Genomic DNA, 26,425 nt, shown 5'->3' on the forward strand with positions numbered 1-26,425 from the left:
TTGTAGCAGCCCCCCCTTCTCCTACCCCCCCCCATTTTCTTCTCTGTCCCGCCTTCCCCCCCCTACCTTAGTAGGTAGACAGGCTCAGTGCCTTAATGCAATCCCGTCTCTGAGCTATAAACGCAATTCTGTCCATCTCATGGCTTGATTTTTTGCTCTGATATGCATTGTCAGATGTGAGGCCTTATATAGACAGGGCTGTCTTTTCAAATTATATGTAATGTACCAAATTTACCATAGGTGACTCCAATCATGGTGTAGCAACACTTCAAAGATGATTAAGAGGCAAAATTTCAAGTGTCATAGCAGGGGGTCTGAATACTTATGTCCACTCAAAATTAACATTTTTAATTCATTTTCAAAAATTTCAAAAATTCTTTTGTTCACATTCTCATTATGGAGTATTAAGTGCACATGGGGGAAAAATAGATTTCTGTTTAATTTTAGCATGAGGGTGCAACAAAATTGTGAATAAAAGTGAAAAGGCCTAAAAACTTTCCCAATCCATTGTCAAACATGTTTATCCAAAGGTGGTGTGAATATGACTTTATAGCCCTCATTTACTATTGCAAACCCGACATGTTTGCAATAGTCGCATTGCGCCAGAAATTATTTCTGTGCCAGAGTTTGCACCAGAATTTGCGCCAGAATTGATAAAAACCCGACTAACTCTCCATTTTGCTAAGGAAAACCGAAAAATGGGCGTGGTCCCGGGAAAAGGGGTGTGGTCTCTGTGTTCTCGACATTTTCACAAAAATCAACATATTTACTAAGGTTTCCACATAAAATGTGGTGGATTTGAGCTGAGAAAAAACAGACAGATCAGAGCATGTGTAAAAAAAAGCAAAGTGTAGGGAAAGTGGAAAATGTAGGGAAAGCTTAATTGTAATAAATTAATTGCAGGGAGTTAAAACCCACAAAGAAACCTACACTCCACTCTTAGTAAATAAGGGCCTATATGTACTGTATGTCTTTTGACTATTTAAATAGAGTAGAAAATATGCATCATAAGCTTAACTGAAACATTGGGGAAGATTTAAATGTCATCAACTGTCATCAACTTTTTTTTTTGATATGTTGTAGTAGATATGTACTACAACATATCTCTAATATATTTTCATTATTTTTTTTTTTATTAAAATGTTCAAATTAACGTTCAAATTAACGTCCCTCCTAGTGGCCGGCTGCAGGCTGGCGTGACGTCACGCCTGAATTCGGACTGATGCCGCCCGGGCATCGGTCCTAATTCATTCAGCCTGAGCTCGCTCCCTGCCTGTCAATCAGACAGACAGGGAGCGAGCGCATTGGCTCCCTGGCCTCAGATGCCAGCCACTCCTCCCGCACCACGCCGCTGATACTGCCCCTTCACGCCGCTGATGCTGCTGGAGGGCTTGGGGTTGGGGTTTCAACACGGGGGTTTCGGGGATCGGAGTTTCAACATGGGGGTTGCGGGGAGAGCGGGGCTTGGGGCTTCAACACGGGGGTTGTGGGGATCGGGGTGTCAACACGGTGGGGGGGGGCGGCTTAGCGATGGAGGGAAAGGGGTAGCGCCGCGACGCGCTGCGCCCATGGCCCTAACTTATTGTTTTCACCACAGTGTGCCTCCAGCTGTTTCCCCACTACAACTCCCGGCATGCCCTGACAGCCAATATATGTCAGGGCAAGCTGGGAGTTGTAGTGGTGATACAGCTGGAGGCATCTTGTATAGTGAACTAAGGGTGGAAGTGTCGGCCCCAGCAGGCATCAGTGACATGGTGCCTGCTGGGAAAGTCTGCCTGGTAGTGAGTACACTACCAGGCAGACAAAAAGACCTTTTTAATATAGTAAAAAAAAAATTTAAAGCAGGGAGGGGTTAGGGAGAGATGGGAAATAGGCAGGGACAGAAAAAAAAGATATATAGGATGGTGGGAACTACCCTTTAACAAAACCTGTGCAGAGGAAAAGTAGAGCAGTGCCCATAGCAACCAGTCAGATTGCTTCTACATAACTATGCAGTATATTTGTTTATTTGTGTCAGTGTGTCAAATTAACAGAGTAACTGCAACTGGTTCTTTACGCAACATAGGATTATGAATTAGGCACAGTAACTGTAATACATTTATAATAGAGTTTATACATACTCTCGCTGGCTTACTTCAGTCTTCAGCTCTTCGATTTGGTCAGAATACCTTTCTATATCAACAGATGATGTATTCATTTTTATATTTAGATTATTAATTTCATCCTAAAGAAAATGAGACATTGCTAATTTTTACACTATTGAAATAACTATGTAAAAACTGTAATATAAAAGAAAACTATTTAATTGCAATATAAAAAAAAATACACTTTAATGTTGGAGGTTAAGGAGAAAAGGAATGTAGGTGTTTGTTGCAGCCAATTAACAACATGAATAGAATTAAGTACTAATGAGCAATTTCCCTACCATTATAAAATGTTTTATAGGAAAAATTATTATTATCTCCCCCTGAGCGCTTGCTGTTGCTCATAAACAAATCTGCGATTTTCACCATATAAACTGGTTTCTTTTACTACAGTTTACCAATCACCTAACGCCTTCAAAAGATCATATTATCAAATAATACTTACAATGCTTAAAGGGATAGCCTATCAATGATATGCTATTAATATGTTTTCCCTTAAAGACCCCTTTAAATAAGTATAACATATAAAAGTAGGAGGGCACTATGACATCACTTTGAGTGCACACATCTGGGTGGAGAGATGACAGATTCTGGTGCAGAAGCCAATTTACCTTAAAAAAAAAACTGAGCACAATTGCAAAAGGCTTTTGAGCTTTTGATGGGCAAGGTTTTTTTTCAACCATACTACTTATGTAACTATGCTTATGGGAGTTTGTTTTCTCCTTGTTTTCCTCTAGGGAGTACCCCTCTGTGTTTACTTTTTTTTTTTTTTACTTTAATTAAAAGAAAGTGCTTATTAGTTATACCCTGGCACCTGGAAAGGAGAACAGCAGCTCAGTTTTACCTGCATAATAAGGTTCCAGGTCCTGCATTTATTACAGGTGTCAAGGAGTGGAAATGGGAACTGAAATTGTGAATATATTGTTAGGGACTTACCTACCATCACTCCAGTGTTATGCCCAGGCAAAATGCAATAGCAATCCTGTTTTAGTTACAGATATAGAAACTGTTAGCAATTGAGGATCATTCTAAGAACATACAACTTTGCACAAAAAGAAAAAATAGGGACATGCACCGACGCACCCTGTGCCTCTACCTCGTGGTGGCAGGTATAGAAAGTGTATATAATATAACTGCTCACCTTGATGTGTTACGCTTCGAGCGCAACACAGTCATCAGCCTTAGGCTAGGTTTCCACTTTCTTTCTGGCAGGTTTTGGAAAACTGCCGCTGCAGTTTTTCAGCCAAAGCCAGAAGTGTATTCAAAAGGAATAGGACATTCAAAGGAAGAACTTACACCTTCTCCTCCCTTATGGATCCACTTCTGACTTTGGCTCAAAAACTGCAGTGGCAGTTTTCCAAAAACTGCCAGAAAAAAAAAAAGTGGAAACTTAGCCATAAGCAGGGAGGAAACAGCAGTAGCCCTTGTCTGTCCATGCCCAGCGTCCTGGGGCGGTGTAGCAATGTAGAAAGGTTTGGAGGAAAAGGACACTTGTCTGGTGCTTGCTGGATCTGGAGACGAAGTTGTAAGGATGCCCAAACTCCAGGTGGTTTAGAACAGCGTTCTTAATCTGCACCCCTCTTCCTCAGGTCAGGGAGGGGACACATACATCAACAGGGGTTGTTTTATACATGTCCAAATTGAAAAAAGCCAGCGCGGATGCACCCGGTTTGTGGGCAGGTCAGGTGATGTCATCATAGGTGTGTGCAATGGTACAAGTAAACAAAGAACATGTGCTAGGAGTGCATTTAACATACAGTAAAGTTTTTAATTGTAGATGCTGGCAGTATCAATCCTGAAATTGCTGCCGGCATAGTCATGTATTTGTTATAGTAAGCGCAGGGGATCGGGAATGCCCCGTGCGCTGACAACATCTGCATTCCCTCAGCTTGGGACCACTGACGGGATGTGCTTGCTCAGAGGGCAAGTCCTCGTGCTTTTCGCGACTTCAGCAGTGCCCCGGCTCAAGTCCACTGTGTAGATGTGACCGCACAGGGAGAGAGCTCCGTGGGCCGCAAACATCTGCATTAGCCCGGCTCGGGTCCACCGGATCAGTGCTTTTTGCGGGGGTAATGGTAAGATGCTTACAGGACCCAAGGGGTATCGGGTGGAGCGGGGAGACCTTCTCCGCTCGTATTGAGTGCAGCGCATAATGGTATTAGCAGGCTGCAGCAATAGTCCACAGATCACAGTACTTTGTCATGAGCATCCAGAGGCACAACACCCGCATGCATCTCATAATAGGAGATATGGATAATAACTGTCATCTTGATGATGGATATTCAGGTTGTCAATTCTTGTAGGGCGATGTCCCCTGGGGTGGTGTAATGATGGCAATATCAGGGGTGGATAATTGAACATATATGGTGCCAGTGTATGGAGACACATGGTCACACCCGGGTGGTTGTCTGTACAGGAGGTATGTAGGGGTCCGATAATTGGGGACTAGGATCCGGAGAGAATGGGTCAGATGATTATCAGTGTGGTTATTAAACAGATAAAGCCAGGTGTTGCAGGATATATAGAGTAACATGCCTGGCTGAAAAGGGGTGTATTACTGGGCCACACAGGGGTGTGGCCAGGGGAAAGGGGGGGGGCTAGTCACCAGGGTGATGGGAAGGGGGGGGGAGTATGTAGTTTAGTGGGATCAGTGGATAAGTTCCGTCATTTCGTTCAGGCCTTGTGGTTGCAGTGTACCCAGGTTATAGATCCAAAACATTTCTTTCTTCGCCAGTGCTTCAAATCTATTTGTAAGATGTACTGGGAACCTGGTCAATCAGAAGGATAGATATGGGATTGTTGTTCCCAGGATGGAGTCTGCTGCAGTGGCGTGAGAGGTCATGTAGTTGATAGCATTTTTTGATGTTTGCCCAGAGTTGGTTTAGTCTTATGTGCAGAGGTTGCGTGGTTCTTCCCACATACTGTTTTTTGCACTCGCACTCAATCAGGTATATGATATATCTCGATTGACATGTAAGGTGTTTTTTTATTGGTAATGATTTGCCTTTGCTGGTGCTCTTAAATGATGTTTCTCCATGCAGGATCATGTGGCAGCACATACACCTTGACGTGTTACATTTATAAGATCATTTCTTTGCAGTGGAGTCAAGGTCGTGTTTCAAGGTGTGGCGCTTCAGTTTGCTCGGGACAATTATCCCCCTCAGAGTGGGAGCTCTCCTGGCATCTTAGGGATGGTATCTTTCAGATACGGGTCCGATAAAAGGATATGCCAATGTTTTTGGAGAATGTTCCTTATGGCGTGTTGCCCTGCCGAATATGTTGTCACAAAATTGGAGCCAAAGTTTTTTTTTTTTTGTGGTTGTGGTTTCATTTTTGTTGGTCTGGAATGGTGCATCCTTCTTTTTGTCGAGACAATCCTCTTGGGTCAGGTCCTTTACTCTGGGATATGCGTTCCTAATCAGAGATTTGGGCCATCCTTTGGCATGGAAGCGTTCTCCCAGGGTTTTGACTTGGATGGAAAAAGTTTCATCTTCAGTGCAGTTTTTTCTCACCCTTTTATATTGTCCAAAAGGGGTGTTTTCTCGCCACTTTTTGTAGTGGCCGCTATGGAAGGAGATATAACTGTTGAAATCTATGGTTTTGAAGTATGTGGATGTAATTATTGCTCCCTTTTTGTGGGTAATTTCCAGGTCGAGAAATTCAATCCCCCAATTGTTGGCATTTACTTCTTTAACCAGCTGGTTGATCTTCTCCTTAGGGCCCTGCCATAAGATGAACAGGTAATCTATATACCTCTTATAAAGCATGGCATTATCTCTGAACCGGGGATTGATTGTAATGTAGGTGTCCTCGAAGCGCCCCATAAAGAGATTAGTGAACGCCGGAGCTACTCTTGTCCCCATAGCGGTCCCACGAATCTGATGGAACATTCGTTCGTCGTAGGTAAAAAAAGTTGTTCTTGAGCACTAGTTCCAAGCATGTTGTGAGGAATGCAGATTGCTCTGGTGGTATGTAGGGGTCTTTTTCCAAGTAATCCCTGGTACACTACATCCCAAGGGCATGAGGTATGTTGGTGTACAATGCCGTTACGTCCATCGTGACGTAGGTCATACCCTCTTCCCATGGTATAGGTCTCAGCAACTATATAAGTTGATCAGAGTTTTTGAGGTAGCTGGGGAGATTTTGTACATATTACTGTAATAGACGGTCAAGATATTGTGATAGGTTGCAGGTGCTACTATTAATTCCAGAAATTCCAGATGGGCCTTCCTGGCGGACAGGTGGAATCTTTATGGATCTTCGGGAGGTGGTAGTAGTAGGGTACTGATGGATTGGGAATGAACATGAACTTCTTTTCTTGTTTGGTGATGATGTTTTTGCTGAGACCTTTGTTTAGTGTGGACAAGATTTATTTTTGTAATGCTGGGAAGGGATCACCTATTACTACTGTGTAGTAATTTTTGTCCTCCAAGATTTTGCAGGCTTCATGGTGGTAGTCCTCATAATTTTGAATGACTAGGCTTCCGCCTTTGTCAGCTGGTCTGATGACAATTTCTCTGTTGTTCTTCAGTTCTTTCAGAGCCTGTTTCTCTCCTTTGTAGGGTCCTTTGTAGGGTTTCTAGGGAAACATAACGGGTAGCGTTTTTAATTAATCTGCTACAAGCTCATGAAAAGTTAAAAGTTTTAGTGATGAGCGGCATTGCCCATATTCAAATTTGAGATATTTTGCGATATTTCGACAAATATTCATCCTATATTCGCGAATTTCAGGTATTCGTTATATTCGCATATGCGAATATTCGCGTATTCAAGGAGGAAAAAAGTGAGGGGGTGGGCGCCTTTACGATTGGTTGCTAGGGGTGTTGCTGATAACCTCTGACAAGTGTATTTGCATCATTCTAATTGGCCCACAAGTGAAAAGAAGGAATATGCGAATATTCACATATGCGAATAAGCGCACATGCGAATATTCGCATATGCAAATATGCGCACATGCGAATATTTGCATATGTGAATATGCACATATGCAAATATTCACATATGCTAATATGCGCTAAAAATGTGAATATTAGCAATTTCGAATATATATAACAAATATATTCGCAAATTCGCGATAAAAATTTGAAATGGGAATATTCGCTCCCAACACTACTAAGTTTGGGCCCTTGGCTCTCGGTGGGATAGAATTTTGATTTGTTATCGATCTTCGAGTGTTTTCCTGATGTTGTAAATTCCACTTTTTCATGCATTTTTTTTTGGTTGTTCGGCAGTAAGAAATGGCGCTGTAGGGTCAGGCGACGAGTGAAATTGTTTAACTCTAAGAACAGATCAAACTTAGCTGGATTGTAGTGTGGGCAAAAAGATAAGCCCTTCTGTAGGAGTGAGGGTTCGTTTGCGTTCAAAATGTGGTTGGATAAGTTAAATATTTTCATGGTAGAGTCCATGTTGTTTGTTTTTTGTGATTTATTCTTTTCTAGTTTCTTTTTCATTTTTTGGGGGTCTCCCCCTCTTTTTCCCCTTCAAGTTTTCTTTTTTGTGATCCCTTTAGCGGAAAGTAGTCCGTAATCGTCTTTGTTTGCTGGCGAGTACCTTTGTCTAAAAAAGGCTCACTTGTGTGTGGTTCTCCATCTCTTATTGTTTCATTCTGGTGAGCTACTTGTGTGCTACCAGAGATCAGGGGTTTAAGAACTGATGCTATGTTGCCTGACGTGGAGTTATCAAGGATAATCAGATCCCCTTTTCTATTTCTCCATGGTGGTTCTCTGGGGAAGCATCAATTGCACTATGCACAGTAAGGATAGATTCATGCATATCCCAATGGGCCTGATGGACTGGGTTCTTCTCTTGTTGATGATGGCGATAGATGTAGTGCTGTCGGAGTTAGTGATTCTATGTCAGATATGTTTTTTTCTTTTAGTCTGTATTTACTTTTTATGTCCTTTATACGCATAACGATGTCGTGGTCCGTTTCAATGTTTGGTTTTTTGTTGATGTTTGTTGTTGTATAGTTGGCACCAGTCACCTCCGTGTTGTCCTTGGGTTGGTATGCAGGGGTGGCTGGCGCTTTCTCGTGAGGTTTCATGGTTTTCTTTGGTGTGCTCGGGTGTTTTTTTCTTGGGCTTCTGGGTGTAATTACTGGTGATCCACCATACTCTTATGCCATTTTGTGATGGCTTGCGGGGCCGGTTGTGATGTTTGGGGGGATGTGGAAGGCCGGTGTTCTAGTTGTTTTGGGTTTGGGGGAATCGTGGGGGTGGGGTACTGTCCTGAGTGTGTCCCACCCTAGATGTTTTTTTGTTCCAGCACCTGTCATCCCTGTCCCGGTTGAGTTTCCCTGCCTTTTTGAGAATAATGTATTTTTGGGTTTTAGCTACCCTGGTGGAAATATTGTGATTCAGGGTATGGAAATCTAATTCTAGCATTGTATGTTGTATTTTATCAAGCAGCTGTTTGTGTAGGAGGATGCGTTTTGCCTTGATATGCTCCATAAGTAGATTGGAGTATTTATTCAGCAAAAGGTCTCCCTCCCGTACATATGTGTCATCATTTTTAAAAGTGGGCTCCATAGTGAGTTTCAGATAGCTTGGGGCAAGATCTTCATTTACATAGATATTTAAAAAGTCCACATCAATACTATGCCTTACTTCGTCTTAAGTAAGTCTTCTAATTGATTAAATAATGTTGTCATTGTCATAGTCCTGGGTCATAGCAACCGCTGTTTATGTGTGTGTCCCCCCCCCCTGACCTGAGGAAGAGGGGTGCAGATCCCCTCGAAATGCATTGTCAACTGTTTGTTATAATAAAGGATGCTGGTCTGAACCACCTGGAGTTTGGGCATCCTTACAACTTCATCTCCAGATCTAGCAAGCACCAGACAAGTGTCCTTTTCCTCCAAACCTCCCCGAGAGTGCAGATTTCTACATTCTAAGAACATAGCTACACATGAAAATGCTTATGAATATATAAAAAACATCAGTAGATTAGATTGGGAACTGGCCCAACCACATCAGCATATTGTCACATGGGCAGGGAAGGAGTGCAATACTGATCTCACCCACTCCTCTATGCCTACTTGCCTTTCCGCTCTAAATAGCAGATCGACAACCACGGTGACAGTCCCTCCCTAAATATGTGAAGGAAGACACTGTCAACAAAATAAACTACAATACAGACACAGGTCGGGATACAGTAGGGAAGCACACAGACTAACAGAAATAATATCTAACACACACACACACACAATAAGTCAATGTCCACTAGCGAGTCAATACGAGGAGAAGTACAAAAATGCTAATACCAGAAAGAAAACGAGAAGTCAAGCCAAAAGTCAAAGAAACCGGGTAAACAGGAATAAACAGGATCTATCGCTAGCTACAGGAGGTAACTTCTTTCGCAGGCAAAGCCTGGATGTAAACTGCAGGTTTAAATAGGAAGTACACAGGTGAAAGCTAACAAGGTCAGCTGACCATCCCAGACAGCTCGGTGTAACCCGGCAACAAAAAGAAACAAAAGGATCAATTAACACTATGGGTTCTGACACATATATGTTACGCCGAGCGCTCCGGGTCCCTGTTCCTCCCCGGAGCGCTCGCTGCGTTCTCATGCATGCAGCGCCCGGTCAGACCCGCTGACCGGGAGCGCTGCTCTAGTATCACCGACGGGGATGCGATCCGCGTGGCGGGACGCGCCCGCCCGCGGGTTGCATCCCAATCTCCTCACCTGCCCCGTCCTCCTCCTGTCCCGGCACACGCGGCCCCGCTCTCTAGGGTGCGCGGGCGCCGGCTCTCTAAAGTTTAAAGGGCCAGTGCACCATTAATTGGTGCCTGGCCCAATTAAGTGTAATCACTCCCTACACATAAAAACCCACTCCCCCTTCCTGTCTTTGCCGGATCTTGTTGCCCTAGTGCCCTGAGAAAGCGTTTTGTGTGTTCCCTAGCCTGTGTATCCAGACCCTTTGCCGTTGCCCCTGACTTCGAACCTTTGCCGCCTGCCTTGACCCCTTGCTACGTCCGAACTTGTCTTCGCCTTGTCCTTGTGTACCACACCTATCTCAGCTGTCAGTGAGGTCGAGTCGCTATCAGGGGATACGACCTGGGAGTTACCGCTGCAACAAGTCCATCCCGCCTTGCGGCGGGCTCTGGTGAAAACCAGTAACTTCTTAGAACTGGTCCCCTGGTACAGCCCACGCCATCGCCTCACTGACACGGAGGATCCACTACCCGTATCCTACCCGCATACCGGTCCAGTTCCTGACAATATAGTATCAATTCTTCCTAATACCTGAGTAAGGCTGGGTTCACACTACGTTTTCTCCCATACGGGAGCGCATACGGCAGGGGGGAGCTAAAAGCTCACGCTCCCGTATGTCACCGTATGCGCTCCCGTATGTCATTCATTTCAATGAGCCGGCCGGAGTGAAACGTTCGGTCCGGTCGGCTCATTTTTGCGCCGTATGCGCTTTTACAACCGGACCTAAAACCGTGGTTGACCACAGTTTTAGGTCCGGTTGTAAAAGCGCATACGGCGCAAAAATGAGCCGACCGGACCGAACGTTTCACTCCGGTCGGCTCATTGAAATGAATGACATACGGGAGTGCATACGGTGACATACGGGAGCGCGAGCTTTTAGCTCCCCCCTGCTGTATGCGCTCCCGTATGGGAGAAAACGTAGTGTGAACCCAGCCTAATTGGAGCAGTCCTGCTTATGCCACTCCAATGTGGGAAAAGAAAGAGTGAACTGGGCACTGCCTAGTAATCCTGTAAGGCCAATGTTCATGGATGATGAACTACAGGGTGTGTACGGGGGTGCAGCATGGCTATGAAGCATTGATAGAACAACGCCAGTGCACTCACCCGTTCAAATGGACTTCTGTTTATTCATAGTACATAATCGTGCAGACGTAGTAGTCCCAAACATGATCCCCGTATGGAAGGAGCAGAGCAGGATGTTCCGCAGGCAGGGACGTTCACCGGAGCACGACGGTGCTGTTTCACGCCAGTGGGCGTTTCTTCAGGCGCCCTCGGTGACCCACTGTTAGGCTATGCTCACATAAGTGTTGAGGAGCTCCATTCAGGAGCTATGTTGGACATGCTGATAACGAGGTTGGACGGAGTGTGGCACTGGACATCAAAGGATTCCAACAGGTCCCATTTACTTTGAATGGGATCCATCAGGGTTCCATTAGATGTTTGTTATTTTTCAGGATTTTAGCGTAGAGGAGGAAGAGCATTATATACTGCTGTAGGTGGTTTTTGTGTATGTGTTATGAGTAAATTGATTAGCTACCCTTTGTGGCCAGTTCTCAATGTAATTTGCAGATGTTTTTAATATCTGTATCAGCTTTTTCATTAGTACCAATGTTCTTAAAAGAAATCTCACTTGCTAACAGTTACTATAGCTGTGGCTGAATCAGAATTGCTATTATTGTGTCTCCTTCATTTTTATGTTATTTGTTACATTTTGGTATGTACAATTGGTGTTATATTATTATTCATTCAAAAGCTATGATGCCTAAGTATAGTATTCGGTCTGTAAACACCTTTGCAGTCCATATACACCTATTCTATAGCTTTTTCATTAGGTGTGGCTGAGCATGTGCCCACGCACTTAGAGCAGCATCTATTGTGACCTGGTGTAAAGTGGGAGTGCTGTGTTAATTTTTATTAACCTTTGATTCCTACTAACATGTTTCACCTTTATATATATATATATATATATATATATATATATATTTATATATTTTTTTTTAACTATGATTTATTTTTATATTATACCAATTTTTTTTTACAGCTTAAGGCCAAGACACCAGGGGACACAGATCTATTCCATGATGTCCATTAGATCACTGTTATAATTGTTCTACAGTATATAAAGGGACATACAAAAGAAAAATAATACAAACATAATGCCTTTAATCTCCACAATTGTCTCATTGCAGCATATAATAATATTACCGACAACAAACATTTTCTGGCAATGAACATATAAAAATCCTTCAGAAGGAAGAACGCTTGCTCTCTGTTGGGGGTAACTATACTATAAATCAGTGTTCTGCTAAAAGAGCTTTGGAACATAACTAGAGAATATCAGCTGAATCTCCTCTAAAAGGGAAGAGAAAATTATAGTTGATTTACAGGATCACTACAGGATAGCTACCTCCAATAGGTGACACTAGAATGCCAGTTTTCTTCATTCTGGTAGAAAGCACACTGGTTTCCCAGAGAGCATTGCCTGGCCTATAATGATCTTTGTGTCAGCTTAGCAGTCTAGCAGACTTAAGAGTACCCAAATCTGTTTCTGCATTCCAATAAAACCTCTAAACGCAGTGTTTCAATACTTATGCTGTGCTTTGTATTTTACTATTTTCCTGTTACAGTTCAGGAGAAGAATGCAGTGCCAGCCAACTAAGTCCATGAAACATAGAATGTGTCGGCAGATAAGAACTATTTGTCCAATCTAGTCTGCCCAATAATCTGAATCCTATCAATAGTCCCTGGCCCTATCTTACATGAAGGATAGTCTTATGCCTATCCCTATCTTATATGAATGATAGCCTTATGCCTATCCCTATCGTATATGAAGGATAGCCTTATGCCTATCTCTATCTTGTATGAAAGATAGCCTTATGCTTATCCCATGCATGTTTAAACTCCTTCACTGTATTTGCAGCGACCACTTCTGCAGGAAGGCTATTTCATGCATCCACTACTCTCTCAGTAAAGTAATACTTCCTGATATTACTTTTAAACCTTTGCCCCTCTAATTTAAAACTATGTCCTCTTGTGGTAGTTTTTCTTCTTTTAAATATGCTCTCCTCCTTAACTGTGTTTACCGTGTTGTTCTTCTTTATGTATTTTAAAGTCTCTATCATATCCCCTGTTCTGGTATGGGAAGACGTTAAGCAAATGCTCGCAATATTTCAACCAAATGTCCTTATCAGAAGGGCCCATTAGTTAAGTCTGCGATCCTAGCCTGCATCTGATTTAGAGCACAAAGGTTTGTGTATACCAGTGGCAATGCCCATAGATTTCTGATAAATTAAAAACTGACCTACTAATTCAAGTGTCATGCTTTGAATGGTGACCAAGAAAATTAAAAAGGACACTCTAAAGTTCTGCACTTCCAGTAGAAATGATCCAAAGGACAAAGTCTTCAAATAGACAGTGAACTTTATTCTAGACTGTAATAAAGTTAACCATCTGTTTGATGACTTTGTCCTTTGGATCATTTCTATTGGACAGCACTTTAGAGGGTCCTTTTTACATTTCCTGGTTACAATTTGAATTGCAGGTTGGGTGTTCTATACCTATAACCCTACGCCAAGGCAGCACTCCACACTATAACTTCTACCCTAGGCGAAAGTGTTAAATGCCATACCCTATAAATTCCAGGTGAGCAGCTAGAGACTTATCTTTTCCCTGGTATTAAACCCCCTATAAGTGGGGACATGTGAACCAGTTAATACATGTTACGCCGAGCGCTCCGGGTCCCCGCTCCTCCCCGGAGCGCTCGCAACATCCTCGCTACGGCAGCGCCCCGGTCAGATCCACTGACCGGGTGCGCTGCGATACCGCCTCCAGCCGGGATGCGATTCGCGATGCGGGTAGCGCCCGCTCGCGATGCGCACCCCGGCTTCCGTACCTGACTCGCTCTCCCTCGGTCCTGTCCCGGCGCGCGCGGCCCCGCTCCCTAGGGCGCGCGCGCGCCGGGTCTCTGCGATTTAAAGGGCCACTGCGTCACTGATTGGCGCAGTGGTTCCAATTAGTGTCTTCACCTGTGCACTCCCTATGTATACCTCACTTCCCCTGCACTCCCTCGCCGGATCTTGTTGCCCTTGTGCCTAGTGAAAGCGTTCCCTTGTGTGTTCCTAGCCTGTGTTCCAGACCTCCTGCCGTTGCCCCTGACTACGATCCTTGCTGCCTGCCCCGACCTTCTGCTACGTCCGACCTTGCTTTTGTCTACTCCCTTGTACCGCGCCTATCTTCAGCAGTCAGAGAGGTTGAGCCGTTGCTAGTGGATACGACCTGGTTACTACCGCCGCAGCAAGACCATCCCGCTTTGCGGCGGGCTCTGGTGAACACCAGTAGTGACTTAGAACCGGTCCACTAGCACGGTCCACGCCAATCCCTCTCTGGCACAGAGGATCCACCTCCTGCCAGCCGGCATCGTGACAGTAGATCCGGCCATGGATCCCGCTGAAGTTCCTCTGCCAGTTGTCGCCGACCTCACCACGGTGGTCGCCCAGCAGTCACAACAGATAGCGCAACAAGGCCATCAGCTGTCTCAACTGACCGTGATGCTTCAGCAGCTACTACCACAGCTTCAGCAATCATCTCCTCCGCCAGCTCCTGCACCTCCTCCGCAGCGAGTGGCCGCTTCCAGCCTACGACTATCCTTGCCGGATAAATTTGATGGGGACTCTAAGTTTTGCCGTGGCTTTCTTTCACAATGTTCCCTGCATTTGGAGATGATGTCGGACCAGTTTCCTACTGAAAGGTCTAAGGTGGCTTTCGTAGTCAGCCTTCTGTCTGGAAAAGCTCTGTCATGGGCCACACCGCTCTGGGACCGCAATGACCCCGTCACTGCCTCTGTACACTCCTTCTTCTCGGAAATTCGAAGTGTCTTTGAGGAACCTGCCCGAGCCTCTTCTGCTGAGACTGCCCTGCTGAACCTGGTCCAGGGTAATTCTTCCGTTGGCGAGTACGCCATACAATTCCGTACTCTTGCTTCCGAATTGTCCTGGAATGATGAGGCCCTCTGCGCGACCTTTAAAAAAGGCCTATCCAGCAACATTAAATATGTTCTGGCCGCACGAGAAATTCCTGCTAACCTACATGAACTCATTCATCTAGCCACTCGCATTGACATGCGTTTTTCCGAAAGGCGTCAGGAGCTCCGCCAGGATTTGGACTTTGTTCGCACGAGGCGTTTTTTCTCCCCGGCTCCTCTCTCCTCTGGTCCTCTGCAATCCGTTCCTGTGCCTCCCGCCGTGGAGGCTATGCAAGTTGACCGGTCTCGCCTGACACCTCAAGAGAGGACACGACGCCGCATGGAGAATCTCTGCCTGTACTGTGCCGGTACCGAACACTTCCTGAAGGATTGTCCTATCCATCCTCCCCGCCTGGAAAGACGTACGCTGACTCCGCACAAAGGTGAAACAGTCCTTGATGTCAACTCTGCTTCTCCACGTCTTACTGTGCCTGTGCGGATATCTGCCTCTACCTTCTCCTTCTCCACTAAGGCCTTCTTGGATTCCGGATCTGCAGGAAACTTTATTTTGGCCTCTCTCATCAACAGGTTCAACATCCCAGTGACCAGTCTCGCCAGACCTCTCTACATCAATTGCGTTAACAATGAAAGATTGGACTGTGCCGTGCGTTACCGCACGGAACCCCTCCTAATGTGCATCGGACCTCATCACGAAAAAATTGAGTTTTTGGTCCTCTCCAATTGCACTTCCGAAATTCTCCTTGGACTACCATGGCTTCAACGCCATTCCCCAACCCTTGATTGGTCTACAGGAGAGATCAAGAGCTGGGGTACCTCTTGTTTCAAAGACTGCCTTAAACCGGTTCCCAATACTCCCTGCCGTGACCCTGTGGTTCCCCCTGTAACCGGTCTCCCTAAGGCCTATATGGACTATGCTGACGTATTTTGCAAAAAACAAGCTGAGACTCTACCTCCTCACAGGCCTTATGACTGTCCTATTGACCTCCTCCCGGGCACTACTCCACCCCGGGGCAGAATTTATCCTCTGTCCGCCCCAGAGACTCTTGCTATGTCTGAGTACATCCAGGAAAATTTTAAAAAGGGGTTTATCCGCAAATCCTCCTCTCCTGCCGGAGCTGGATTTTTCTTTGTGTCCAAAAAAGATGGCTCCCTGCGTCCTTGCATTGACTACCGCGGACTTAATAAAATCACGGTAAAGAACCGCTACCCTCTACCTCTTATCTCTGAACTCTTTGACCGCCTCCAAGGTGCCCACATCTTTACCAAACTGGACTTAAGAGGTGCTTATAATCTCATCCGCATCAGGGAGGGAGACGAATGGAAAACGGCATTTAACACTAGAGATGGACACTTTGAGTATCTGGTCATGCCCTTTGGCCTGTGCAACGCCCCTGCCGTCTTCCAAGACTTTGTTAATGAAATTTTTCGTGATCTCTTATATTCCTGTGTTGTTGTGTATCTGGACGATATTCTGATTTTTTCTGCCAACCTAGAAGAACACCGCCAGCATGTCCGCATGGTTCTTCAGAGACTTCGAGACAATCAACTTTATGCCAAAATGGAGAAATGTCTGTTTGAATGTCAATCTCTTCCTTTCCTAGGATACTTGGTCTCTGGCCAGGGACTACAAATGGACCCAGACAAACTCTCTGCCGTCTTAGATTGGCCACGCCCCTCCGGACTCCGTGCTATCCAACGTTTTTTGGGGTTCGCCAATTATTACAGACAATTTATTCCACATTTTTCCACCATTGTGGCTCCTATTGTGGCTTTAACCAAGAAGAATGCCAATCCTAAGTCATGGCCTCCTCAAGCGGAAGACGCCTTTAAACGGCTCAAGTCTGCCTTTTCTTCTGCTCCCGTGCTCTCCAGACCTGACCCATCTAAACCCTTCCTATTGGAGGTTGATGCCTCCTCAGTAGGAGCTGGAGCGGTTTTTCTACAAAAAAATTCTTCTGGGCATGCTTTTACTTGTGGGTTTTTTTCTAGGACCTTCTCTCCGGCGGAGAGGAACTACTCCATCGGGGATCGAGAGCTACTGGCCATTAAATTAGCACTTGAGGAATGGAGGCATCTGCTGGAGGGATCAAAATTTCCAGTTATTATTTACACCGATCACAAGAATCTCTCCTATCTCCAGTCTGCCCAACGGCTGAACCCTCGCCAGGCCAGGTGGTCTCTGTTCTTTGCCCGGTTTAATTTTGAAATTCACTTTCGCCCTGCCGATAAGAACATTAGGGCCGATGCTCTCTCTCGTTCCTCGGATGCCTCGGAAGTAGAGCTCTCTCCGCAACACATCATTCCTCCTGACTGCCTGATCTCCACTTCTCCAGCCTCCATCAGGCAAACTCCTCCAGGGAAGATCTTCGTCTCTCCACGCCAACGCCTCGGAATCCTCAAATGGGGTCACTCCTCCCATCTCGCAGGCCATGCGGGCATCAAGAAATCCTTACAACTCATCTCTCGTTTCTATTGGTGGCCGACTCTGGAAACGGATGTTGTTGATTTTGTGCGGGCCTGCACTGTCTGTGCCCGGGATAAGACTCCTCGCCAGAAGCCTGCTGGTCTTCTTCATCCTCTGCCTGTCCCCGAACAGCCTTGGTCTCTGATTGGTATGGACTTTATTACAGACTTACCCCCATCCCGTGGCAACACTGTTGTTTGGGTGGTCGTTGATCGATTTTCCAAGATGGCACATTTTATTCCTCTTCCTGGTCTTCCTTCAGCGCCTCAGTTGGCAAAACAATTTTTTGTACACATTTTTCGTCTTCACGGGTTGCCCACGCAGATCGTCTCGGATAGAGGCGTCCAATTCGTGTCAAAATTCTGGAGGGCTCTCTGTAAACAACTCAAGATTAAATTAAACTTTTCTTCTGCTTATCATCCTCAATCCAACGGGCAAGTAGAAAGAATTAACCAGGTCCTGGGTGATTATTTACGGCATTTTGTTTCCTCCCGCCAGGATGACTGGGCAGATCTTCTTCCATGGGCCGAATTCTCGTACAACTTCAGAGTCTCTGAATCTTCTTCCAAATCCCCATTTTTCGTGGTGTACGGCCGTCACCCTCTTCCCCCCTCCCTACTCCCTTGCCCTCTGGTTTGCCCGCTGTGGATGAAATAACTCGTGATCTTTCCACCATATGGAAAGAGACCCAAAATTCTCTCTTACAGGCTTCATCACGCATGAAGAAGTTTGCTGATAAGAAAAGAAGAGCTCCCCCCATTTTTTCTCCCGGAGATAAGGTATGGCTCTCCGCTAAATATGTCCGCTTCCGTGTTCCCAGCTACAAATTGGGACCACGCTATCTTGGTCCTTTCAAAATCTTGTGCCAAATTAATCCTGTCTCTTACAAACTTCTTCTTCCTCCTTCTCTTCGTATTCCTAATGCCTTTCATGTCTCTCTTCTTAAACCACTCATCATCAACCGTTTCTCTCCCAAACTTATTTCTCCTACTCCTGTCTCCGGTTCTTCAGACATCTTCTCCGTAAAGGAGATACTGGCCTCCAAAAAGGTCAGAGGAAAAACTTTTTTTTTAGTGGACTGGGAGGGCTGTGGTCCTGAAGAGAGATCCTGGGAACCTGAGGACAATATCCTAGATAAAAGTCTGGTCCTCAGGTTCTCAGGCTCTAAGAAGAGGGGGAGACCCAAGGGGGGGGGGTACTGTTACGCCGAGCGCTCCGGGTCCCCGCTCCTCCCCGGAGCGCTCGCAACATCCTCGCTACGGCAGCGCCCCGGTCAGATCCACTGACCGGGTGCGCTGCGATACCGCCTCCAGCCGGGATGCGATTCGCGATGCGGGTGGCGCCCGCTCGCGATGCGCACCCCGGCTTCCGTACCTGACTCGCTCTCCCTCGGTCCTGTCCCGGCGCGCGCGGCCCCGCTCCCTAGGGCGCGTGCGCGCCGGGTCTCTGCGATTTAAAGGGCCACTGTGTCACTGATTGGCGCAGTGGTTCCAATTAGTGTCTTCACCTGTGCACTCCCTATGTATACCTCACTTCCCCTGCACTCCCTCGCCGGATCTTGTTGCCCTTGTGCCTAGTGAAAGCGTTCCCTTGTGTGTTCCTAGCCTGTGTTCCAGACCTCCTGCCGTTGCCCCTGACTACGATCCTTGCTGCCTGCCCCGACCTTCTGCTATGTCCGACCTTGCTTTTGTCTACTCCCTTGTACCGCGCCTATCTTCAGCAGTCAGAGAGGTTGAGCCGTTGCTAGTGGATACGACCTGGTTACTACCGCCGCAGCAAGACCATCCCGCTTTGCGGCGGGCTCTGGTGAACACCAGTAGTGACTTAGAACCGGTCCACTAGCAAGGTCCACGCCAATCCCTCTCTGGCACAGAGGATCCACCTCCTGCCAGCCGGCATCGTGACAATACACAAGATACCAGTCCTTACATATCATGACTTAATAAGTCATGAACTGAATCATGATTTAAACAGCACACATAAATTGAATTGACAGAACATAGATTTAATCTTTGCTTACCTCTCTGCTTCTTAGTTTTTCCTGGAGCTGGATTTGAAACTCTTTTAAATCACCAATGGACTTCATGAGATTTGTGTTTTCCTTTACATTACTATGCAATTGTTCCTATTAAATATTTAAAGTATATGTGACAAAAAAATGTTAATTATCTAAAATAAGATATAAGCAGTTTTGAACAGTTGACAGCTCTATTTTTATCATCATGAAAAGGAGCAGAACTACAGTACATTTGAAAAGTCTTCAGACTCTTTTCCTTTTTTCACATTTTGTTGTGGTGCAGCCTTGTGCTAAAGTCAAGTTTTCTCCACAAATCTTTACTCAATACCCCATAATGAGAATGTAAAATAAGAATTTTAGACATTTTCACAAATTACCTAAAACTTTAGCTCTGGTGGCCTTTCTTTTGATAACTGTGTAAATTTAGTTGATAAGATATGATTCTGTCTACATAATGTCCCACTGTCAAAGCATATATGTTAGAGCAAAAACCAAGCCATGAGGTGGAAAGAAGCCGGTTGGGCTTAGAGGCAGGAATGTTTGGACTCATAGATCTAGAGAAGGGTACAAAAAATGTTATGGGGTTTGGGTTTATGGAGAACTGGTCTGACTTCTCTGTCAGATACAAACTTTATAGTAGGGATGGGCTGCACCTCAATGGGGAGCGGGTGACTGTCCTAGGGTAGAAGATGGGCAAAAGGGTGGAGGAGTGTTAAAACTAGGGACTAGTGGGTAGAAAAACTACAATATAGAGGGGGAAGGCAGTGTACATAGAGAGATAGGGATAGGTACTAAAACGGGGGGTGGAGTGGGGGAGGAGTTTAGACATGGCTGACAAGAAAAAATGGAATATGAAGAAAAGCATCAGGTCTATGTATACTAATGCCAGAAGCCTCAATAATAAGATGGAGGAACTGGAACTATTAACCCCTTAAGGACGCAGCTCATTTTCACCTTAAGGATGCAGCCCTTTTTTGCACATCTAACCACTGTCACTTTAAGCATTAATAACTATGGGATGCTTTTACTTTTCATTCTGATTCCGAGATAGTTTTTACGTGACATATTCTACTTTATGTTAGTGGTAAATTTCGTCGATACTTGCATAATTTCTTGGTGAAAAATTCAAAAATGTTATGAAAATGTTTCATTTTTTTGACTTTTAAACTCTCTTTTAAAATGGACATCCCAAATAAATTATATAATGATTCACATATACATATATCTAATTTATGATTTCATCATAAAGTTGACATGTTTTTACTTTTGGAAGACATGAGAGGGCTTAAAAGTTCAGCAGCAATTTTCCAATTTTTCACAAACTTTTCAAAATCTGAATTTTTCAGGGACCAGTTCAGTTTTGAAGTGGATTTGAGGGGCCTTCATATTAAAAATACCCCACAAATGACCCCATTATAAAAACTGCACCCCTCAAAGTATTCAAAATGACATTCAGTAAGTGTGTTAACCCTTTAGGTGTTTTTCCCAGGAATAGCAGCAATGTGAAGGAGAAATTTCAAAATCTTTATTTTTTACACTCGTATGTTCTTGTAGACCCAGTTTTTGAATTTTTACAAGGGGTAAAAGGAGAGAAATCACCCTAAAATGTGTAACCCAGTTTCTCTGGAGTAAGGAAATATCTCATATGTGTATGTCAAGTGCTCTGTGGGTGCACTAGAGGGCTCAGAAGGGAAGGAGGGACAATGGGATTTTGGAGAGTGAGTTTTTCTGAAATGGTTTTTGGGGGCATGTCAAATTTAGGAAACCCCTATGGTGCAAGAACAGCAATTAAACCCCCACATGGCATACTATTTTGGAAACTACACTCCTCAGGGAATGTAAGAAGGGTTCCAGTGAGCCTTAACACCCAACAGGTGTTTGACGACTTTTCCTTAAAGGGGTTGTGCGCTGCCCTGCCTTTCGGAGCTCCGCTCACAGCGTTCGGAAGTTCATTACTCGGAACGCTGTGTGCGGGCTTCCGTGTTCGCGGCCGCCGGGCGTGACATCACGCCCGGCCCCTTATGACGTCTCGCCCGCCCCCTCGTGACGTCACGCCCGCCCCCTCTACCAAAGTCTATGGGAAGGGGGCGTGGCAGCGGTCGCGCCCCCTTCCCATAGACTTTCGTTGAGGTGGCGGGCGTGACGTCACGAGTGGGCGGGCGAGACGTCACGAGGGGCCGGGGGTGACGTCACGCCCGGCGGCCGCGAACACGGAAGCCCGCACACAGCGTTCGGAGTAATGAACTTCCGGACGCTGTGAGCGGAGCTCCGAAAGGCAGGGCAGCGCACAACCCCTTTAAAGTTGGATGTGTAAATTATTTATTTATTTATTTTCACTAAAATGCTTGTTTTTCCCCAAATTTTTATTTTTTACAAGGAGTAATAGGAGAAAATGTCCCCAAAATTTGTAACCCCATCTCTTCTTAGTATGGAAATACCCCATGTGTGGACGTCAAGTGCACTACGGGTGTACTACAATGTCACATTTTTCTTTTGGAAAGCAAATTTTGCTGAAATGGTTTTTGGGGGCATGTCCCATTTAGGAAGCCCTTATGGTGCCAGAACAGCAAAGAAAAAAAAAACACATGGCATCTATTTCGGAAACTACACCCCTCAAGGAACGTAAGAAGGGGTACAGTGAGCCTTAACACCCCACAGGTGTTTGACGACTTTTAGTTGAAGTTGGATGTGTAAATGTATTTATGAATTTTTTTACTAAAATGCATTTTTTTCCCCAAATTTTACATTGTTAAAAGGGGCAATAAGAGAAAATGCCCACCCCAAAATTTGCAACCCCATTTCTTCTGAGTATGGAAATACCCCATGTGTGGACATAAAGTGCACTGCGGGTGCACTACAATGCTCAGAAGAGAAGGAGCGCCATTGAGCTTTTGGAGAGAGAATTTGGTTGGAATAGAAGTCGGGGGCCTTGTGCATTTACAAAGCCCACCGTGGTGCAAGAACAGTGGACCCGCCCACCATGTGACCCCATTTTGGAAACTACACCCCTCACAGAATTTAATAAGGGGTGCAGTGAGCATTTACACCCCACTGACGTTTGACAGATCTTTGGAACAGTGGGCTGTGCAAATGAAAAATTAAATTTTCTATTCATCTGTTCAAAAAAATCTGTCAGACACCTGTGGGGGGGGGGGAGGGGTAAATGCTCACTGCACCCCTTATTACATTCTATGAGGGGTGTAGTTTCCAAAATGGGGTCACATGTGAGGGGGGGTGGTACTACGGGGCTTTGTAAACACGTGGCCTTCAATTCCAGACACATTTTCTGTTCAAAAGTCCAACGGCGCTCCTTCTCTTCTGAGCATTGTAGTTCGCCCACAGAGCACTTTACATCCACATATGGGGTATGTTCTTACTCAGAAGGGGAGAGCTGGGGAGAGTACCCATGATGCAATGTCTACCTACGGCTCAGCATCAGCTGGTTTCCCGGCTCTGTAGCCCTGAGAACATTCACATCAGGAGGATCGCAGCGGGTGTCAGGAGGAGTGACATCTGCTGTGATATGTCCCTTACTGCAGGTACTACTACTCCCAACATGGAGCACATTCTGCTCCATGCTGGGAGTTGTAGTACCTACATTAATAGACAGATCGCAGCGAGTGTAATTTCTGACACATGATGCGATCTGTCTATTAATGCAGGTACTACAGCTCCCAGCATGGAGCAGAGTGTACTCCATGTTGGGAGTAGTAGTACTTGTAGCTAAGGAAAGATAACAGCGGGTATCACTACTGGCACGCGCTGCAATCCTCAGGTATAATGTATGGATGCAGCCGCTCTCCTATGGTCCCCTGCACGGCCGTATATATACACATGTTCCTATTTCTCACAGAGAGCTGTGATTGGCTGGAACCATCTCCCCAATCACAGCTATGCAGGAAATATGAATATGTGTATATATACGGCAGTGCAGGGGACCATAGAAAAGCGGCTGCATCCATACATTATACAGGAGGATCACAAGGGACCCCGGCGATCTGTCAATTAGTACAGATACTACTACTCCCATCATGGAACAGTGTGTTCCATGCTGGGAGTAGTAGTACTACCTAAAAAATTTAAAGAAAAATAAAAAAAAGTGAAAAACACACACACACTACATTTTTATTATTGTCAGCTACATTTTTAGTGCTTTACCCGCTCACATAAATTGATCCCTGTTTAAAAATTAATAAACATTTAATAATGAAAAAGATACATTTCGTTAGATACAAGTTTTTCCATCACTACTGTATCTTTTTTATTGATTTTTTTTATGGTACCCTACGAAATTTTAATAAAAAAGGTATCTCCATATTTTTTTGGGGATCGCTTAAGTCCAAAAAATAATAAAAACCGCCTGCAAAAAAGCAAAATTTAAAACCAACATGGCATTTTTCTTGGCGTTTTTGCTCTCCCATAGACTTCTATGGGAGGAAAACGGCACGATTTCAGGGCAAAAAACGCCAAACTAGGTTTTGTCGGGCGATTTGAAAATCCAGCCTCTGAGCCCGAAATTGCTGAAAAATGCCAAAAGGATTACAAAAAACGACAAACTGAAAAACGCCAAGTGAATCTGGCATTTTGCAGTTTACTATTGACTTGCAGCTAACATCTAAAAAAAAACGCTGTGCGGGAAAATTGGCGTTTTTTATGGCGTTTTTGCAAAAAAAAAAAAAAAAAACTCAGTGGAGTTCCAGCCTAACAGCAATTTTCCAATTTTCCCAAAATTTTCAAAATCTGAATTTTTCAGGGACCAGTTCAGTTTTGAAGTGGATTTGAAGGGCCTTCATATTAGAAATACCCCACATATGACCCCATTATAAAAACTGCACCCCTCAAAGTATTCAAAATGACATTCAGTAAGTGTGTTTACCCTTTAGCTGTTTCACAGGAATAGCAGCAAAGTGAAGGAGAAAATTTTTTACACTAGCATGCTCTTGTAGACCCAGTTTTTGAATTTTTACAAGGGGTAAAATGTGTAACCCAATTTTTCTCGAGTAAGGAAATATCGGAAATATCGGCGGGCGCAGTAGATGGCTCAGAAGGGAAGGAGCGACAATGGGATTTTGGAGAGTGAGTTTTTCTGAAATGCCCCCAAAATTTGTAACCCTATTTCTTCTGAGTATGGAAATACCCCATGTGTGAACATCAAGTGCACTGCGGGCGCACTACAATGCTCAGAAGAGAAGGAGTCACATTTGGCTTTTGGAAAGCAAATTTTGCTGAAATGGTTTTTTGGGGGCATGTCACATTTAGGAAGCCCCATGGTGCCAGAAAAGCAAAAAAAAAAACCACATGGCATACTATTTTGGAAACTACACCCCTCAAGGAACGTAACAAGGGGTACAGTGAGACCTAACACCCCACAGGTGTTTGACGACTTTTAGTTAAATTTGGATGTGTAAATAGTTGGGGACCTTGTGCATTTACAAAGCCCCCCGTGGTGCCAGAACAGTGGACACCCCACATGTGACCCCATTTTGGAAACTACACCCCCCACAGAATTTAATAAGGGGTGCAGTGAGCATTTACACCCCACTGGGGCATTTGACAGATCTTTGGAACAGTGGGCTGTGCAAATGAAAAATTACATTTTTCATTTTCACGGACCACTGTTCCAAAAATCTGTCAGACACCTGTGGGGCGTAAATACTCACTGCACCCCTTATTACATTCCGTGAGGGGTGTAGTTTCCAAAATGGGGTCACAGGTGGGGGGGTCCATTGTTCTGGCACTATGGGGGCTGTGTAAACACACGTGGCCTTCAATTCCCGACAAATTTTCTCTTCAAAATCCCAATAGCGCTCACTTCTGAGCATTGTAGTTCGCCCACAGAGCACTTTACATCCACTTATGGGGTTACAAATTTTGGGGGGCTTTTTCCTACTTTCCCTTGTGAAAATGAAAAATGTATGGTAACACCAAATTTAACGAAAATTTTTCAAACACCTGTGAGGTGTTCAGGCTCTCTATACCCCTACATTCCGTGAGAGGTGTAGTTTCCAAAATGGGGGTCACATGTGGGTATTTATGTTTTTGCGTTTATGTCAGAACCGCTGTAAAATCAGCCACCCCTGTGCAAATCACCAATTTAGGCCTCAAATGTACATAGTGCGCTCTCACTCCTGAGCCTTGTTGTGCGTCCACAGAGCATTTTACGTCCACATATGGGGTATTTCCGTACTCAGGAGAAATTGCATTACAAATTTTGGGGGTCTTTTTTTCCTTTCACCTCTTGTTAAAATAAAAAGTATGGGGCAACACCAGCATATTAGTGTAAACATATTTTTTTTACACTAACCAGCTGATGTAGACCCCAACTTTTCCTTTTCATAAGGGGTAAAAGGAGAAAAAGCCCCCCAAAATTTGTAACTCAATTTCTCCCGAGTACGGAAATACCCCATATGAAACACGACAGGGCTCCGAAGTGAGAGAGCGCCATGCGCATTTGAGGACTAAAATAGGGATTGCATAGAGGTGGACATAGGGGTATTCTACGCCAGTGATTTCCAAACAGGGTGCAACAGCTGGAGGCTCCGTTTTGGAAACACTGCTGTACGATATGTTTTTTATTTTTATTGGGGGGGACAGTGTAAGGGGGTGTATATGTAGTGTTTTACCCTTTATTATGTGTTAGTGTAGTGTAGTGTTTTTAGGGTACATTCTCCCTGACGGGTTTACAGTGAGTTTCCCGCTAGGAGTTTGCGCAGCGGCACAAAATTTGTTGCAGCTCAAACTTGAAGTAGGAAACTTACTGTAAACCTGCCCGTGTGAATGTACCCTGTACATTCACATGGGAGGGGGGGGGGGGGCAAACCTCCAGCTGTTGCAAAACTACTTTTGCAACAGCTGGAGGCACACTGGTTGGAAAACCTTCAGTTAGGTTCTGTTACCTAACTCAGTATTTTCTAGCCAGGGTGCCTCCAGCTGTTGCAAAACTACAACTCCCAGCATATACTGATCACCGAAGGGCATGCTGGGAGATGAAGTTATGCAACAGCTGGAGGTAAGCAACTACAACTCCCAGCCTGCCGAGACAGCTGTTTGCTGTTTGGGCATGCTGGGATTTGCAGTTTTGCAACATCTGGAGGGCTACAGTTTAGAGA

At 44.9% G+C, this 26,425-nt stretch overlaps 1 protein-coding gene across 7 annotated transcripts in view; it reads right to left on the minus strand.

Moving 5' to 3' along the window:
- SYCP1 (synaptonemal complex protein 1) overlaps positions 1 to 26,425 on the minus strand; it is a 955,469-nt gene that overhangs the window by 455,158 nt on the left and 473,886 nt on the right. For all 7 annotated transcript variants that reach the window (XM_056558361.1, XM_056558359.1, XM_056558362.1 and 4 more), the window contains 2 exons: positions 19,320 to 19,424; positions 2,121 to 2,224 (listed from right to left, as the gene is read on the minus strand). In XM_056558361.1, the coding sequence (XP_056414336.1) occupies positions 2,121 to 2,224; positions 19,320 to 19,424 (209 nt within the window). The remainder of the gene's footprint in view (positions 1 to 2,120; positions 2,225 to 19,319; positions 19,425 to 26,425) is intronic.

Source organism: Hyla sarda, chromosome 2 (assembly GCF_029499605.1).
Source record: "Hyla sarda isolate aHylSar1 chromosome 2, aHylSar1.hap1, whole genome shotgun sequence".
Classification (NCBI taxonomy): Eukaryota; Metazoa; Chordata; class Amphibia; order Anura; family Hylidae; genus Hyla; species Hyla sarda.